This window comes from Platalea leucorodia, assembly GCF_965183815.1.
Source record: "Platalea leucorodia genome assembly, chromosome: 6".
Classification (NCBI taxonomy): domain Eukaryota; kingdom Metazoa; phylum Chordata; class Aves; order Pelecaniformes; family Threskiornithidae; genus Platalea; species Platalea leucorodia.
This window is the reverse complement of record NC_138828.1, coordinates 15752697-15771640: the sequence shown is the minus strand read 5'-3', so window position 1 is coordinate 15771640 and position 18944 is coordinate 15752697. Positions and strand designations below refer to the sequence as shown.

The 18944-nt window shown below is 37.1% G+C and overlaps 1 protein-coding gene across 1 annotated transcript in view; it reads right to left on the bottom strand.

Moving 5' to 3' along the window:
- Positions 1-247: 247 nt before the first annotated feature.
- Positions 248-18944, bottom strand: part of HHIP (hedgehog interacting protein) — a gene marked incomplete at both ends in the record, with an annotated part of 71123 nt that continues 52426 nt past the window's right edge. The window contains 7 exons of the mRNA XM_082315280.1: positions 248-441; positions 2187-2335; positions 12879-12960; positions 13577-13707; positions 14395-14518; positions 16583-16704; positions 17625-17768. Of these exons, the coding sequence (XP_082171406.1) occupies positions 248-441; positions 2187-2335; positions 12879-12960; positions 13577-13707; positions 14395-14518; positions 16583-16704; positions 17625-17768 (946 nt within the window). The remainder of the gene's footprint in view (positions 442-2186; positions 2336-12878; positions 12961-13576; positions 13708-14394; positions 14519-16582; positions 16705-17624; positions 17769-18944) is intronic.

Genomic DNA, 18944 nt, shown 5'->3' with positions numbered 1-18944 from the left:
AAAACCGTATTTGTGATAGTGCGTGCCTGTGTATGTGTGCACGTATTGGATATTGGTACGTCTGTGGAGACGTACAGAAATATTTACACACATACAAAGAATTTATCTGCACATTTGTGGATATTGTACTTAAATTAATAAAGTAAATCAAATCACCGGTATTTGTTGCAGGATAACAGTCTTTTAAAAATGACAGGATTCAAAACAAATGCCCGTTGAAAGTGTAGTTTCCAAATAGTCCCAGAAACTATACAATATAGCTGGTTAGATCCAGCAAATAGGATGTCATGTCTAGGATCTGATCAAGAATACCTGCCCTTGTCACTCTTCGGATGTTTCTATCCACTTGTTCACACTGGGGGCCGAGATAGCCTTTTTTACATAAGCATTTATTAGGCCTTACACAGACACCTCCATGTCGACAGGCTGGGTCACATTTTGCTGTGGGGAGAAAAAGAGCGATTTTCTAATTTGTTTAGAACGTCACAAACCGAAAAGATACAGTACGCGTTCATTAAGAGCTTTTCTAAACTATAATGATAAAGCACGTAAATTAAAAACAAAATAGAAAGGATGAAATATTAGAAGTTTTGAAACCACAATTTTTAAAGTTTTAGAACATTAGAGGGAGGAAGTAATTTTGTATGTCTGAGAGGCCAGGACAGACTGTGAAACTCAAACAGCAGATTCTTGAAAATGTCCAGTTCCTGTATTCATGCTTGATTTTGGAGCGCATAAAAGACCCATCTCAAAAGACTTCATGCTCCAAATATCTTATCAATTGAAAACAAGACATACAGCACATCCAGATCTTTAAACAGTGCTGGTCCACCTCATCCCATTTCTTATGCTGGCAACCCAAAAAAGTCCTGAAGTTGGTGAGACATTTTAGCACCTGGCCATCTCCAAGGTAGCAAGTACTGAAACTCAGGTAAACTCCTTTGTACGTGCAGAGTACGTGCGTACGTACACACTTTCCTTAGCAGAGCAGACTACAATTGACCACAGAGACGTACTCCTTTGGCTCTTGAATCACTTATGCTTGGAACAAAATTGAATTCCCTTTAGAAAAAAAAGAATCAGAGTATTTTTTCGAAAGCTTTTATCAGTTAGTTAAGTTTCAGAGGTTTTCCCTCTCTCTTTAGCAGATGCCTTCCAAACGAAGTCACTCCTGCTCATCAGTAAAAACCCAGAGGCTGCTGAAATTTGCACTCCAGGCTATAAGCACCTCGTAGCTGACCCTGCTTCAGCAGGGCCCTCCTGGGTGCCCTTCCAACCTGAATTATCCCTGGTCCATCGTGTGACCCTTGCTTTGTCTTACTCTGCGATTCCTTTCCTCTTTTGAGTTCTACTGCCATTACGTTAACCTTATCTCTTTGTACAGGCATCTGGTCAGACTCACTGAGCAAATACGCTCAGTTAGAAGACTGTGCTGATGCACTAACACCTCCTGGTACCCAGGCTTGCTCTGGAAGATCTGCACAGGCCAGAGTTACGCAGCTCAGACGTAACCACAGCCTCTGTGAGACAGGGATAGCACAGCTGTGGCACTCCAGGTTCATTCATCTCACCCCTTTGGTGGCATACCCAACATCTAGTTTGATCACAGTCACTTTTTCAAGGGACTTTTAAAAGATACGCTACGGCAACAAGACAGGACTTAATAAAAGCACTGTGATTAATAATGGATTACAATAACGTTCTGATTATTAGCTGCTTTGTGACAAGTTGTACATAGAATTCTCTTTAACAAACTGGAGCTATTTTATTTAAATACGCAATAGCGACCTACAGGGCTGATGTATCATCTTTCCTGACCAGGGACTCCTATTTGACACTAACAATGATAATACTGCAGGTGGAAGCTCAATGTCCCAACACGGAACATGTATTGATTGCATTTCCTTTCATTTCACAATCTTGGTGCAAATATAAGAATACTGTTGTCTGTATTATGTTATTAATTGCATTCTGTAATGGTTCACATTGCATTAGATGTTTCAACTGTCATACTTATCTAAAGACTTCTTGTTCCCCTACAATTCATGAGATCAGTATTTCTTTAACGTTGTCTTAGAACTGATGGTCAATGAAATATATTGAAAATTTATCTCAGCAAATAATTAAAAGCAAATTATGACATCTCACTGCTTTTTTCACTTGTTGCTATGAATCTATATACAAACCCGTTCTGCAGAACTCTCCTTCCCAGCCTTGATTACAGCAGCATTTTCCTGTGGGAGTGCAGTGCCCATTGCGACAATGCCTTGAGCATTCGGATGTCAGTGTCTGTGCAGACTGAGCTGTTCTTTTGCATTCTTCGGGGACTAAAGGCCTGAACGAAAATATACGAACCAAGCAGATAGTTAAAAGTCAGGGTCAAGGAGAAAAACTTTGTTTTTTTTATTAAAGGCCTGATTCTCTTCTATGGTATTATCAGTGGGAGAAATCTGTGTTCTAAGGGGATTGCTTTTTTCTCAAAAACACCAGTAAACATAGAGGTGATATGTTACATTACAGAAAAATACAGTGTGATTTGCTATTCTTTCATATAACTGCCTTCAGAGATCTTCTACAGGATTAAATAACAGTCCTTGAGAATTCTTGAAGCTTGAACCTGGCAAAACCAGCTTGCTGAAGAGCTTATTGCAGGCAGCATATATCTCTAGATAATATCATTATTAGATGTGCTAAATTGTATTGATTGTGTGGCTTTTCTGCAGAGAGCGCAAACAGCCATATAATTCAGTCCAGAATCTGATGGTGTCTTTTTGCTTTTCTGGCTGATTTATATTTCTGATTGTATGCTGGGAAGAGTAATCTGAACAGCAAGTTTTATGTCGCACATTATGACATGCATAATAATTTTGCAAAAGTATTACCTCTGACTATGAATTCGGCTTGACATTGCAGAGTTTTTATTTCCGTATTTTCATGAAATTATATTTGGATTATGCATTCCAGATGCTTATTTAAGCATCTGAACATCAGGAGAGACTTTTTCACTATGAGGGTGACCAAGCCCTGGCACAGGTTGCCCAGAGAGGCCATGGAGTCTCCATCCTTGGAGATATTCAACAGCCGGCTGGACATGGTCCTGGGCAACTGGCTGTAGGTGGCCCTGCTTGAGCTGGGGGTCCAGAGGTCCCTTCCAGCCTCAGCCATTCTGTGGGTGATTCTCTGACACGTATGCGGGAAGGAAATTCTAGTTCAGCTGACTTAAAACATTTCTGATACTCGTTTTTTGTTGGGCTTCTTGGTGTCAAGTCTTACGTAATGCAATTTTTTCTGTCAGTCTCTACAAGATATTTTGGATGTCCAGTAGCCTTTTTTATTTACAAAAGCACAGCATTAGCTTCCTTAACAAAGAAGGAACTGTAGTGTTCCTTCTGTAGTGTTAAGTGTGTCAAGCACTTAAATGTTTTAACTTAAGCGTGCCCTAACTGTTGATATGACTTCCAACGCTCTTTTACATGTTTATTGTTTTGTTTTGTTTTTTTTAATTTAGCTGTATGTCATCATGCTGACCACTTATTTTATTTGCTGTCTGAGTTCAGCAGCTAGAGACTGACAGGATCATCACAAGGCTACAGGTTCCCAGTAGAGGTACCATGTTTTGTCTCTGCTGTGGGTTTGATTGCACAGGAATAAGTTGAGAAAAGAATGCCAGGATCTCCCAAGAGAGATAAACAAGCAATTGAATGGGAGCATAATGGCAAATTAAGTTAATTAGTGACAAATACAAAATTATTCATTCTCAAGGAAATAATTTGAACTACTGCCATACATTCCTAAGCTTGAAATTTGCAGGACAAAGATTCTAATAGTTTTGTGGAGAGCTCAGAGAAACCTTGGCTAAGTGTCCAGCTTAGGACATCCAAACAAACCGAACCAAAATTGTATAAGATAGAATAGAGTAGAAAATAACATTGATCATTATACTGACATCAGTATTAAAATGCCAATTATATGCAAATAGCTGGAATAGCAACTTGTGCACTGTCAAATATTAAAATCCTAGATTGATACTCCTGTGTGGAGAAAAGGATAGTCTTTGGAGTCTGAGAAAGAAGGGGTATGATGGAGATGTGGAAAACAGTGGCAGAAAAAGAGGAGGAAAATTGAGCATTCTTGTTTATCTCCCATTTCAACATCAGAAGAAATATCGAGGGGAAAAAATTAAGCTAAAGAAAATAAAATTAACTAGTTGAACTCATGGCTTCTAAGATATTAATGAAGCCCATGTTCTAGTAGGATTTTAAAAAGATATTTCTATGCACAATGGGGTCATTCAAAGTAATATTAGATAGGGTAAAAATAATTTTTAAGCAAAATAAGCACTCATACCTAATGTCATAGAAGTCCCTCACTAGCTGAGTGGGCTTCCGTTTCCCCCCGCCCCCCCATTTTGGCATGCAGCTTGTTAATGGTACATTATGGGGTTCCTCACGTTTTTCTTTGAAACAGAGTAAGAGAGGGCAGGCTCACTGGTTTGTTTCACTGTAGCACTTTCTCTGCTCAGTCTTAATTGCTACCATGATTGTTTAAACATCCATACAGAAGAACTGGTTCCCCAAAGATGTTAAGGACAGAAAGAATGTGTAGATGCATCTTTAGTGTAGCACCAACTTCTGATTTCAAAAGCGCTTCTGAGAATCAGACTTAAGGTCCTGTATTATTTAAGGGCTTTGAAACATGTTTTGACACCTTTCATGCAGCGTATTTGAAACGCTTTCAGGTTTTGTGTTTACATATTTCCACAGCTGTCTTTTAAATATAATGCATTATTTTTTTGACCTGTAAGGAATTCCAGTTCTGTAGTAATGAGTGCATTACATATGATCTGGTTAAGAAAGTCCCTGCATTTAAAAAGTATATGCGAGATTTAGAAGCAATGCTGTTTTGGAAACAGTTCTACAAAATGATGTGATTTTCAGTGGAGACTTGCTCGTTCAGATTTAAAGTAAAAAGATCTGTGTTCTAATTCCTACCTCTGGAAAAAAAAAAAAATCTAATTTTGAGTTGATTTCTTTATAGCCAACTGCACAGGAGACAACATTCTTTCTTCATCTGTTAAAGCCCATTTCTTTCAAGTTACTTTAAATGGGAGTCTTCTCTTTTTCTTGCTCAAACACAAGTACAGTGCTGTCTTTAGCAGGAAGCATAACCTCAGGCTCCTGGAGCATCTCTTGGAAAAGAGCTCCAGTGGCATATCTTTAGCAAAGAATGACCTCATAAGTCACAGAGATATTTTATTTGTGAAGATAATGATTTATTTTATTAATAGATTTAAAGTATTTAGATATGATAGTCCTGGAATACATGACTCTTTTTTTGCTTTTGTTTTTATTTAATTAGGGAGGCAGAAATCATACTTTTTTGTATCCAGCAAAGCATGGCTGGTCACTTCTATGATTTAAAGTTTTCTGGTGCTCTTGGTACTTGTGAATATAACCTTGCCTTTTATTCTACCATCAATCAATAACTCACACTCATCAGCCTCGGATAATATTTATTAATGGTGGGGTGGAGTAGAAACAAAGATGGAAAAAATTCTGGTTGGCAGAGTGCCTTAGGAGAACAGGAATACAAATGCAGCTGCAGCAGAATCCTTCTTGTGTGTGAGAAGAATTACTGGTTTTCCTTCGTTGTACTGTGGGAAAAGCCACACTTCTTTCTCAGGATTTGAATGCCATTCTTGTACCAACACATATCAAGAGAAAGTCTCTGCCCCACAACACTTACACTTTGCATTCTTAAGGCTTTAAAGGGGTGGAGATTTTCAGGCTCAGCGTAAGTTGAACCGAATCTCACAAAGATAACGTAAGTCTTGAAACTGGCTGTTGGGACTTGATCTTTCCAGCACTTAGACAAGCCTGTGATTTTGTTTATGTAACTAGTGCTTCGCTGTGTCTCTTGACGTAGAAAATGGAGGGGAATAGATGGAGCCACACTGTGGGCTGGAGAGAATTTTTTTCCTTGTCTCCCTCAATCTATAAAACTCTAAAGGGTACAGCTTGATTACTCTTACAGTAAGCACTATTTGGTCCGCAGAAAGTCAGCCAAAAATGTAGCTGATAATGACTATTTATATGGTCTGTACAATTCTAGTTATCTTAAAGAGCTGTTCATGTATACAGTACAGTACACTATATCTCGCTTGTTAAAACATGCTTTCATGAAACTGTGTAACAACTCTAAATGTATGGAACATGGAGGAAAAGTTGTACTGAGGGCTGGGGCCCTCGCTGGGTCCCGTTGCTGACGTGTGCAGTGAGCTGGAAATTCTTGACTGTACGATGTGTAAAATAATTTTTGCTGCGTTAGTGTAGCTAGTAGAAGAAAGTAGCCTCTACGGTTAGTTTAGAGGCATATAAAAGTCTAATATGCTTTAATAGATTAAAACTCATCCTGGAACTGCTTAGGATTTCATGCTTTCTTCAATGCATCTCTTCACAGTTCCACTAAACGCACAGAGTGCGTTAGCCTGTAACTCAGACATACATAAATCAATGCAAATGGAGGGTCAAATTCAGCAGTAATACAATGGTACTGAACAGAAAACAATTCTGCCACTGTGCCTTTGACTCAATATCAAAAATCTCTACTTTCCCTCTAACGGGAGAAAAAACCCAGACAAAATTCCTGGATGTTCAAATTCAACAAGAGACACGGCTGTAGAAATCCTGATTGCGGTACAAAATATATGGAAAGAATGTTATGCTTCAATTAACTGCACACAAGATATTAGGTATTAGGATGATGCTTAAGTATATCACCAATATTTGTGCATTAGTTGTTTGGTTTTTTTCCTTTATAAGGGAAAATGTCACAAAAAAATAATTTTGTTTCACTACTTGTCACAGACTAAATTTGCTCCTTGTCATAGAATAAATATAGCATCTCTTCAGGTACAGCTTCTAAAATGAAAAAGTATACCTTTAGTCCTGGGAGAGATGCCAAAAGCTTGTTACTTGTCTCCAGATTTACTACATGGGAATAATGTGGAAAAAACTCACGGCTTTTAAGATTTAAACTCAGCAGCATATCAAATTTATTCTTATATGGTATACTTGTTCATGACCTCTAGTCTTAAGAAATTCTGTCATGTTTGAAAACTAGTCCCTAGTGAAGCCTGTATCAATGTTAATAGCTAAGAGGTCAATGCAACTGCTAAACAGTTTGTATTACTGTCAGGGTGGTCATGAAAACAACACCTGCTGCATGAGCACTTGGCAGCTGGGTCAACAGGCACTGTGGGAATTTATCAATTTAGGGGGCCACTTGCATAACACTTTGACTGATGAATTGGGAAAGACTGGCTTACTGGGCTAAAGCTGCTCTATTATGTATGACTTTCTTTAGGATGGCAGAGGCTTCCTGCAGGCTCCAGAAAATAAGCAAAAGATAAACTGAGCTGTTTTTTCCTTATAAAGCGATAAAAAGTGAGAACTCCTTAATAGCCAATGCTAGAAAGACTGAAAAAAAGGGGGGAAAAAATCCCAAACCAAAACAAAAACTTTTACAGTCAGTGAGCTGTGATGTGATTGAAAAAAATCCTCAGGTTTTTCCATCGTGGTTACAAAGGAGTTTTTGTGAAGTACTTCTGTAAAGTGAAACTCTCTAGACTGGTATTTGCAAAAAGCTCTAATTTCTCTTTAGTGTCTCTTATGGGAATAGTAACTGCATGTGGGTTGGTAAATGAGATAAGAATTTTGCATGCTCCGGCTAAACTAAACATAATTAGACGTTAATTCTGGCTTTCCATTCCCTCAAATGACTTAAGGGATAGTAACTTTCTGAACAGAAAGAAATCATATGGCCCACCTGGGTTGGTGAGAGCATTCACCAACAACATTGGCTCATTCTACAGAGACTTTCCAGTAGTAGCTTCAGAGTATATCTATAACCCATCAGAACTGAGCATCTTGATGCAGATTAGTCTAATACCATATGTTTCCGAGTTTCCATGTCCATAGCAATTAAAGTCTTCAAGAGGTTTATGCTTTCATAAATGCTATTCTTCTATCATACCCTCAAACACTCTTGCCTCATACCAAAAAAATAAAATCACAAATGTTTTTGTAAAGAGCCTGAACAATGTCAAAATGAGGTATGCCCTAGATATTGTCCCTTAGTGTTTGAAATCAGTCTGTTTGGAAATACTCTCTGATAGCGGAAATCCCAGAAGGTGATGATGGAAGGGATGATAAGTGGAATTACATACTCTGGGGGGGCATGAAAGAGGAGTGAGATGGTTTGAATCAAGTTCAAGTTTCAATCCAATGGAAAGCAGCTATTCTGGCTGTTGATACGAAACGTATTGAAATCCAGATCTATAAGGTGTTGTAAGGAGAGGAAGAGGAAATCTTCTTATGTGTGCAAGGACACTTACTTAAGCTCTGCCCTCTTTCCTAAAAATCACCTGCTAGCTCCAGTGAGCCATCCTGGTCAAAAGAATTCTTCATCCCCTTTGGAATCACAGCATCGACAGTGGCAAACACTTAAAACTTCACAAGGGATACAGCACTGCGTGACTGCCCGATAAACTTTTCTAGATTTAGTCTCATCTTTTAAATGGAAATCTTTTGCATTGTCCGTCAGTTTGAGTACTATTCTCTGAATCTCTTTCATTTTATCTATAATTTGCTTAGAGAGAAAAGTGATCATAATGGAAATATTCTAAAAGAAGACTTACAAAGCCACATTATAGCTGTTCTGCCACCTTTCAGAGTTTATTTTCTTACTTCTTGGTCTGTCCCTGTCTATGATTTTCAAAGAACAGCTGGTAATAATGTTTAAATTACAGCTGATATGAACGTATCAGCAGGTATTTCTTATTTAAATATGCATTTTTAATATTGCCTACAGCTGATTTCTCTCATCATGCTAGAAAATGATTACTTTTTCTTTTCTAATGGGTTTTGTCTCCTTTTTTTTTCTTTCTTATTGACTAACTGGAGTATTTGGACCTATACACATTTTCTGTGTCACTGTTTACCTAGTTATTTTTCCTGTGCATTCATCAATGTTTTTGTGATTGATATTAGTATGTGTTTGTAGAAACAGAGAGAGAGACAGAAAAATTATAAAACAGAAAGTAGAAAAACAGAAAATAAGAAGTTTTTCTTTTTTGATCAGAAAGACAATTTATAAAATGCTAGTATTTGCATTGGTCTTCAGGATATCTGACTAGCCCTACCTTTTAGTTGAGAAGTGTATGTCTCTCTCCCTATATTGTCTCATTAGTTCCTAACCCTGGAAAGTAGTTTACCTGTGATAACATTTTTTTATAACCATCAAAGAATGGCTATATTTTTCAGAGACACAGTTTTAACTTAAGAAATTCTTCTTTTGTCTGCTATTTTAACTAATTTACCTAATGCTGGGTTTATGTGTTTGTAGTTCCTACGGTTTCCCACATCTCCTCCAATCTCAAAGCTAAATATGCTATTGCCTATACTCCTCACTCTACTCGATTTTGGTAATAGATATTACATGTGTATTTTGCAGCACCTCACATACTTGGTTTTTACATTCATTTTTAACTTTTCTGTTTCTGATTTATCACTTCATTGTCTAAGAGCTCCCAAGTACTAATATATCATTATAACAACCTTGTTACAAAGAGAGAGATTATTTAATTCTGTGCTTTTGATGTGAGGCTATTTAGTTATTGACATGAAGTATTTGGAGAAACTGAACAAAAGTTTCCTGTGGTACCCTGAATTCTGTGTTTCAAGCTGCCTTGATGATGGAGGGATTCAGAACCTCTGCATTGGTCATATTTATGAATTTGTCATACATCACCTCAGTTTAACACCTCATTTTTATTACATGTGAAGGCCTGTTTTAGGATAGGACTTTCCCATTGCCAATTATTGAAGACTAATGCAAAGGGTTCTCTGGATTACCCTCATCCTCTGATCTTCTAGTGTCTTAACCTGCCCACTTCTTTTGAATTGTTTTCTACTGCTAGCAATATCCAAGTAGTTTCTTTCTTAAGTTATATTTGAGACAAAGAAATCAGGGTCATGGTTATGTTTGAGAACAACTTTGATTATGCAGTCGTTTTCTACAAAGATCAAAAGAAACCAAATCCTGCATCTTCATGTAAAATTTATTATTTAGAATAAAGGAATAATTTCATAAGGTTGCAGCAGCTTATGAGTGACCACTAGCAGAATAAGATTGGTTTTTGCATGAAGTTATTAATTTCCAGCAAGGGGCTACCACAAGGAATGATAATTTTGTTCTTTTACATGGCCCCATGCATGGAAGGCTCTCTCTGCAAATTGATGAGTCTTCCAGGGGCCACCCCTCACAGGGTTTTGTTAGTAAGTAATGAATTTCTAAGACATGACAAATCAATACTTTGATGACTTTATTTATACCTGATGCTCATAGCCCACCCGTAGCATCTTTATTTTGTGTTCTAGAAAGCTTACTGTCCTAGGATTTACACCTATATTTGATGTATTTGTATGGCACATACCTTGGGGAAGACATAAAAGTAGCAGCAAAATCTTAGCATGCAAAAAAATATTAGCATGTGAATAACAATTAATATTTTCTTAATAAAGCTTTACATGAACATTTGCCAAAGCCATGGAATTTTTAAATTGTTTACATGTGTAATGTGAAATTATCATAAAATGGTAAATAGAGCTGCAATGCTCTTTTGTGGAAGTAACTCATTATCTTTCACTTAAAAGCCTGCAATGGTGTGAGATTGAAAAACAACAAAACTCAAAACTTTGCCTGAATGAAAATTATCCCCTGTTTCTAAAAGTGTTACCAAAAACTATATCCCTTTGTCACAGTCTGTTTAATTTCAACGGTGTGCCAATTTACAAAAGTATTTTATCATTTTCTGGTTACTTTCACCAGTAACCAAACACAGTCTTGACCCTTTTCCATACATGAAAACAGCCAACTGTGAGCGCAGCAATGGGAGGTCTGGCCTTTCAGGTATGTCAGCTGAAGACCACCCTACTGGAAGAGGTAACAAGAACAAAAAGCTGAGGTCAAGCAAGGCAGCCCCATGTAATTAGATACTAATAGTGGATTTAGGGTGTAAAATTCACTTAAAACCATACACCAACAGACTAAACAATCCTAGTAAGAATGGCAAGTTTTGTCCTAAAAAAATGTTTTTAATACCAGAAAGCATAAATAAAACATACATAATAACCTTGACTGACAGACTGCACTAACCTGCAGTAACATCTGCTTCCAAATTACTTGCTATAGGTTTGGGATAGTATAATTATAACACACTGAAACTCTACTGTAACTTACTGTACAGTGTGCATCCAATTTAATTAATTCATTATTGAATTAACTTGTTGTCCCAATAACAATTTTCAGAATTTAAATTCTGAGAAGAAAGCAAATTCCTCTCTTAAACAGTCAACAGCAAAACCAAAAACGCAAGTCTAACTGTATGTGATGCTAATGGAGAAACGTGCTGAAGTAGATGCTGAACAAATAGGCAGTTGCTTTTGCAGGGTATAATGGGGCCAAAGTAATTAATACGACAAACTTCATTTCTGTCGGCCGTTTCATTTTGTGTTAATTGCTGATGCTTTTGCAGAGTGGATGTGGTACCTTTACTTGCCGCTGACGTGGTCTGATAGAGCAGCAAGATCCGTCATGAAGAAAATGGTATTTCTCCAGCTAAAGTGAGTATCTGCTAGTCGTCATCTCTTATTGTTGCTGGGGCCCCGGGTCACGTTGGGGACTGGCTTTTTTTGCAGTCTTTCCAGATTCCCTAATACTTTCATAGCTCTAGCTGCTCTGCAAAGAACCTGAAAATGCTCACATCTCAAGAAACTCTGGTTTGATAATTTTCATTTATCCTAATTTTACAACTGGTAAATTAGCCTAAATAATTAAACCAATTGTATTAATTCTGTGTCTTATAAATCATTTGAGTGGGATTTGTAAGCCTTTTTGAAACAGTGCTTTAAGAACTGTTAAACAATTTAGTGTATTTTTGGCACACAGTCCAAGGACAGGTTTCCTTCCTTGGTGCTCCAACGCTCCCCAGGAAGAGACAGGTAGATGCAGGGGTATGGAAGGATGTTGAAAACTAGTAAGCAGTGACAATTCACACCCACTGAGGATTCGGTCCTCTGTATTTTTCTCCATTGGTGGTATCTCCTGTACAACAGGAGAGATGTTTGGGAAAGACAGAATTTGTCCCTCAGAGATTACGGCAAAACTGAAATTGAGGAAGTGAGACTGGAACTGACTGGGGATGGCTTATCTGCTAGCTAGTACTGTCAAATTATTGTCTATAGTAGCTTTTCAGTATACAGAGCAGGTATTGTCAGCCAGTACTAACCTTTTGAGCCAGCTCCCGTTGTGCACTGTCCCACTGCAGTGGCAGGTAAGGAAGCAGTAGCACTGGGGAGAATTCCAGCATCTGCCTTCCATTGATGCCGCGTAACCTCTGTGGTACCTACAAGTCATTCGGCTTCAGAACTACTAGGAGCATCTTTTACCCATACTGGTCCATATGGTTCCACATTAAATATGCCTGCACTTCTATGAAAACATGCGAAGAATGTGAATCTAGGTGGGAAAGTGGGCAGCATTTAGCATAATGTCGAAGAGTAAAAATCTCCAGAAGTTAGTGTTGGTTACACCTCTGTTGTTCTGACATTCACTGAGACGGTGATTACTTTTAGTGAATCTATTCTGCTTGCTGCTGGTGGTACGTTTGCTTTTAGGAAGCCCCCTGCTCTGAGAATTTCCCTTCTTATCGAATGTCAGTGTGGGATAATTCAACTACATGGAAAGAACCACATTTACCTTTTGTTTTTTAACCTGCTGAAGGAAAGGCTGATCTTAGCGAGAAAAGCAATGCTTACCTTTTTGGGTCGATGATCTTGTAGAGTTTTCCGCTGTGAGGCTGTGTCATGCTTTTACTGCTTGATAATATGTAAATCTCACCTGTTAAAGAAACCAATGCAATAAATTAGTTCTCCTTTCCTAAGATGTCACATACATGACTTTTGTGATCTAGCTGTATTTGCAAGATAAGATTAAAAGAACTTCAGAAGAAATACTCATCACTGAAATATACAACAGAATCATTGCTATTTGAAAATTTAAATAAGCACTTTCCCCAGATTGATGCTAAAATGTGAAAGATACCTTATCATGAACGTTTTTTGTTTCATATTGTATAGAATTGGTTAAAAAAAGTAAAATTAGGGAGGAAGGGAGAAGAGGGGGATCGGTCTGCTCACGCAATATCTTTGCCCCTTAAGTCTGTAATGTTGGGAATAAAAGCAAGTATATGACACATTGTGTCATAGTGAGTGACACAGTTCACAGAGTGTGAGAGACAGCAAGGACCTTTGCCCCGTCCAACAACCCATTCTCTTCTCAGTTCTTCTTCCAAGGCTGCTAAGGTGTAGCTGAGAGCAGCGTAGACAGCTTTGGCAAAGGAAAGATAGCCTTTAGATTTCTTCTTTTTAAACATTCACTATAATTTTCAATAGTTCAGCAAGCATTACCGATAAGGCTTATGATTTAATAACATTTTTTTTTTTTTTCTATTTACCTAATTCGTCTTCACCAAATCCCAAGACAGGGCCTGAAAAGAAACCTCTACATGAACCAGTGTTGCCAAGACAGAGGGGTTTCTCTTGCCACTGTTTGGTTGCAGGACTCTGTTGCAGTGTTAAAAAATTTCTATATTCAAAAACACATAAAGCAAATTGTTATATTACATTTTGAATAGAGAGTTTTCACTGTCCAGATAAATAAGTAAACAGTTGCTGCAAGCACTTCCATAGATACATCTGTGCAGTTCATCATCTTATGATTTCCTGCCTGTTATTTTTCAGATGCTTAAAAAGCACAGCATTTCCCTTCCTGTCATTCAAACATTGCAAAATTGGGTTCAAGCTATGCTATACAGCCATTTGTGAATACTGAGCTATTTGGCATGAGAAAACTATGCCCATTCGTTAAAAAACCATTCATTTTGCTCCATCAGTGATGTTTCCATAAAGCCCCCAAAGTTGTCAATGTCTTACCAGTTAGACCTGTTTGGGAAACAGTTCCACGATTAACATTTATTCCCATCATAATGTAAATAACACATGTAAGTGTTTGTAGAACTAAAATCTTAAGAGTGCCGTGATGTGAGTGTCTTTGTACTTTTTTCCAAGGACCAGATATGTTACATCTGTTGCCATTCATTAGAATGCTGTGCTATTTTATTTCCAAGTCTAGAATTTAATCTGCATTGTCACACCGCTAAATTGGCAAAGTGACAGAATATACAAGACTGTTGGTGTTCCTTTATACAGGAAGCTCAATAATAAATATATCTTATATGCATTTTTGTTTAAGAGTGAGTTATAAGAAACGTACCCATTGCGATCTCCAAATACATAACTTCCATAGAGTCTTTCAGACTGGCAGCCTCGATAGACAAATCCACCGACCAAGGATCCACTGCTGAATGGTTTGAATTCTAAAAGTGAAGGCTCACTTTCTGAAAAGGAACTACCGTAGCATTAGATCATATGCAGTTTCATATTTTGATTCACATTTCTGAAAATGTTACTACTTCAAGAAAAGAGGTTAATTCCATTTAAACATTCCTCAAAATTCAAGATGTGTTGCTGGAAATGAAACATTAAAAAAATCAGAAAATAATAAAGGCTGTTGTGAAACAAGCGGTTAGGCATTTAGATAGGAGAGGCTATAATTGCTTTCGAGGCTATAATTGCTTTCCTCCATATGCACAGGGAGGGAGAATAAAACTATATAAGGATTAGGTTGGACTTTCATTGAAGTCGATGTGATTACTGCTATTAATTTTTAAGTGTCAATACAGTCTGTGGAATGGATCTCTTGAACTTCAGGAGTATAATTAAACCCACTTCACTGTAAAGTCCCTCCAGGATCTAAAAGCAGAAATTCCAGTGATTTTCAGCAGAACTTGTTTTCAAAGCCGATTCAATGGTTTGAGAAACTCGTTCAGAATCACAGTTTTAAACACGGTGTGTGTGTTACGTCCCATAAAACACTAGCATTGCTGGCCGTAGCTTCTTGTGGTAATTTATTTTATGCTGCTGTTGTAGTTGCAGTTCCTACACATACTTTTTTCCTTTTTTACAAAACTGCAGTTTAGTCATATCAAATAATGTCTTCAAGGAAGTTTCAGTGTAGATGTTCCTATTCATGCAATCCAATACTGCTTAGGGTAAAAGCAGGCTCAACTTGACATGCTAACTGCATAATTTTAAATTAAAGCCACAGCCAATAGATCTTTTTCTTTTATAGGAACTATTTTTTTTTTTTAGTTGGAGGGCTGTCTGCAAGTCTTTGATAAACAAATTTCCCAGATTATTCTACAAGAGTAAGAGCTGAAATTTCATGTGCAAGAAAAGGATGATGAGCTCTTTTTACTGAAGCAATTGACGCACAGCCTAGTATTAATATTGGCAAGTTCTTCTGGATAGACACAATATTGCTTAGTTTACTCTGCAATAAAGATGCAGTCAAAATTCCATTGGAGCAGTGGTTTACCAAATATTATTCTTTGGTTTGGCTTTTATAAAATGAACACAGAAAATACATTCAATAACAAAAGTAGAACAATTGCATTACACCATTGTGTACTATTGTAGTAGCCAGCACAGCTGCTTTCCTTTTAAGTAAAGTACAGGTGGGAGAACTAGGGATGTGAATAAAATCAGAAAACACTACATTCCGGGAGATAGACCAGTTCTTGATGCCTTTACACACCTTTGCCATTTATCACCTTTTACCACCATGAATTTGCAAGCTGCTAAATGGTCAACCAAGGTAGATGATAGCTCAGAGTAACTGTCGCCTGGCTCACCTGACCTAGCAAGTGATCTTAGTGAGTATCAGAGTTAAACATTAAACTAAAATCGTGCCTGACAATCATACTGACTCAGAGAACAGATGAAACACTTTAAAATTTTAAGTCCCTAATTGAGTACGTTTATCTTTTTCCCGTCTAATCTAAACTAGTTGTTTATTATGAAGTAGTAGCATAGTGCATTTTTCTAAGTTTTTCATTTTTAGTAACATTTAAACAGAGCTCAGTCATTTCCCTGTTTGGTTGTGGTCTGTTGTTGTCTGTCTCACTTTTTGCATTATCGGAGGCACTTTACATGAGGTTTCCATTCTGTATCTTAAAAGGTTATTTGTGAATAGTTAAGAATACATTTTCATCACTTCCTGATATTCCAAAATCTTTTCTTTATGAGCCGTCATATGCAGCAACAGTGAGATCTTTGACAGAGTAGCAACTGGCATATTTCTTAAATCTTATTTACATGATATTCTACACCAACAAGAACAAAGTTGAGTCATATAAATTTTGTCTTTTCTTGCATCTTTTATCTGCTTGTACCATACTTTTCCTAAGTTCTACCTTTTGTAGGTTACCTGTCCTGTCTATGCAGTAAGTTACCTATCATGGCCGTACAGTCTTTTATCTATTTTTTTCTGCTTTCTATTTATTATTCCATGGGCATAGAAACCAACTGTTCCCAGCAGCTTGACGCTGGCTGGAACTTACCATAGTCTTTACCCTTTATTATTTGTAAGATTCTTGCTGAAGATCTGTTCTTTCCATTCGAATCTGAGCAAAGTATAGTTAAATTGGTGTTTACATCTGTTGGGTGGCGGTCTACAGCACATCTGTAAAACAAAAAAATATAAGAAAATCCACAAGATAGATGAGCTCATAATGTATAATTCTGTATCAATAGTATGAAGCATCACACTTTGAAGGATCATTGGGTTTTTTTGTGGTGCCTACTCATTTGAAGAACCTATTTCATACTGAGCCAAAATATCCGAGAAGTGCATCAGATTTGTATACAAGAGCTAATATAACTTTGCCATCCATGCACCATTTTTTATACAAGGTGAAATAAAACTATTTTTTCCTGGTGATAAAATGTACTCTGCTCAATAGCACCTGAAATGAATAGTGCTTAAACCAAGCTAAATGAGTTGACTTATATGGTGTAGGAATTTTGGACTGTTAAAAAGTCCAAGAATCAACTCCTTATCTGAACAACTTGACTTTCTGAATTTTTTCAAACCATGACTTTAAATGTCACTTCAGTACTACCACCCACCTAATTTGCTGAATTATGTGTTGTTTAGTTACAGTGTTGTTCTCCTCATTGTTATTGTTTAGATATCACCAGATGTTCTCATTTGTTTTCCATGTGCCTTTTTTTCTCAATCAAGATTCTACTGCTCTAATTTCTCAGATTCCCATCTCATCTGTATTTTACCCACTCTCTGCTGTAAGTTCTCTTCTTTCATAAAGGTAATAATTTTATTATTCATTAAAAACAAAAAAACTGTACTTTGTTTCTGTCATTTCAGTCTTGACTTGTAATAGTTGTGCATTCTCTTCTCCTTCCCCTTTGCCAACGTACATTTGTTTCCAACTGTGACATATGTGTGGAGGTGGAGGAGTGGAAGTTTTAAAAAGTTCACGAGTGCCTTCATTATTAAAATTTTGTTACCCGACTGTATAAAAGATTTCTGGTTGAAAACAGTATCTCATCCAGACTAATTGAGTTTAATTGTGGCTCACTTACCGGCCTGGATTGTGGAGTCCATGTGCAAAAATCTCAGGAGGTTGGTTTGTGCTATTAAAATGTGGGTTGCTCCGTGGTATGGAATAAGGGACATTGCACAGGTCAGTATTTACGTCGAGGCGCAATACAGAACCTGTAAAATCACTGAGAAAGTTGGAGGATAAAATAATTGTTCTTAAAAAGTGTTTTATTGGTAGATTTAATTCATATAATACCACAGTGAACCAGCAAAATAAATCACCCACTTTACTGAATAATCACATCTAGATTGGTTTCATGGTACATGCAAGCCCAAAGAATAGTAGCAGAACCTATCAAAGATTCGGTTTGGCCGATATGTTGCCTTGTTATGTGCCCATTAGAACGCCTCTGACCATGCTGTTGGGAAGGAACTTGATAATAAGAGCAACTTTCCATACATCAACATTGTTTTATAGCCTCAAACATAAGGCTATTAACTTATTTATACTCTAGAGTCTCCTCTAGAGTAACTACAGATATAATCACTATGTAGTTACATACTGCTTTTTGCTAACACTTTGAATCCTACTCTTGAATTCAATGATTTCTAGTCACAGTACAATCCAAAGATTAATTATACATTAATTTTTTTTAAAAAAAGAAAATAATTGTATTGGTTGAATGGAGATGTTGATATTTTCAGTAAAGAATCAGAGCTTTCTTGTTACATGAAACAGGACAGGGTAAAATGTTTTGCCTTACATTGATGATTGTGATGGAGGAAGGGAGGAGGACAAGAACATAGAAGTAGAAGAGCATCAAAACTCTTTTTACAAACAAGAAGAGATGTGATATTGAAATTGATTCCTTTCTGTCTGTCTTCATCATGAATCTGTTTCAGTCTCCCCTTGTTTTACATTAATCAAGTGTTAGAAGTGCTCTCTGCTCTTGATTTAAGTATAACCTCACTGCAAGGGGCAGGAGCACCTGCTATTCTGCTGAGCCAAAGAGGCCTTTGAGCATAGCAACTTCTTTCAGGTCTGTAAAGGCTCAGTCCACACTTTCTCTAAATTAAGGCAAATGTTGCAACTATAACAGAGCATAATGAAATGAGGGAAAAAGCAGGTTGAGAAAATTGCATAGGTAGAACTAAAGTAGGATTGCTTCCTATGTTCTTTAGACATTTTCCTAAGTGATATGGTGTTGTTATTGACTCTAATATGTGCTTGTAGACACTTTTTTAGAATGTTTGCTCAATAAAGTTGTCTTGTTCATAGAATAATAGTTTGGAAAACACAAGTCTAACCTGTGCTTAAATACAATTGCATCTACTGGTGAGGGCTCCTATATTTAAATAGT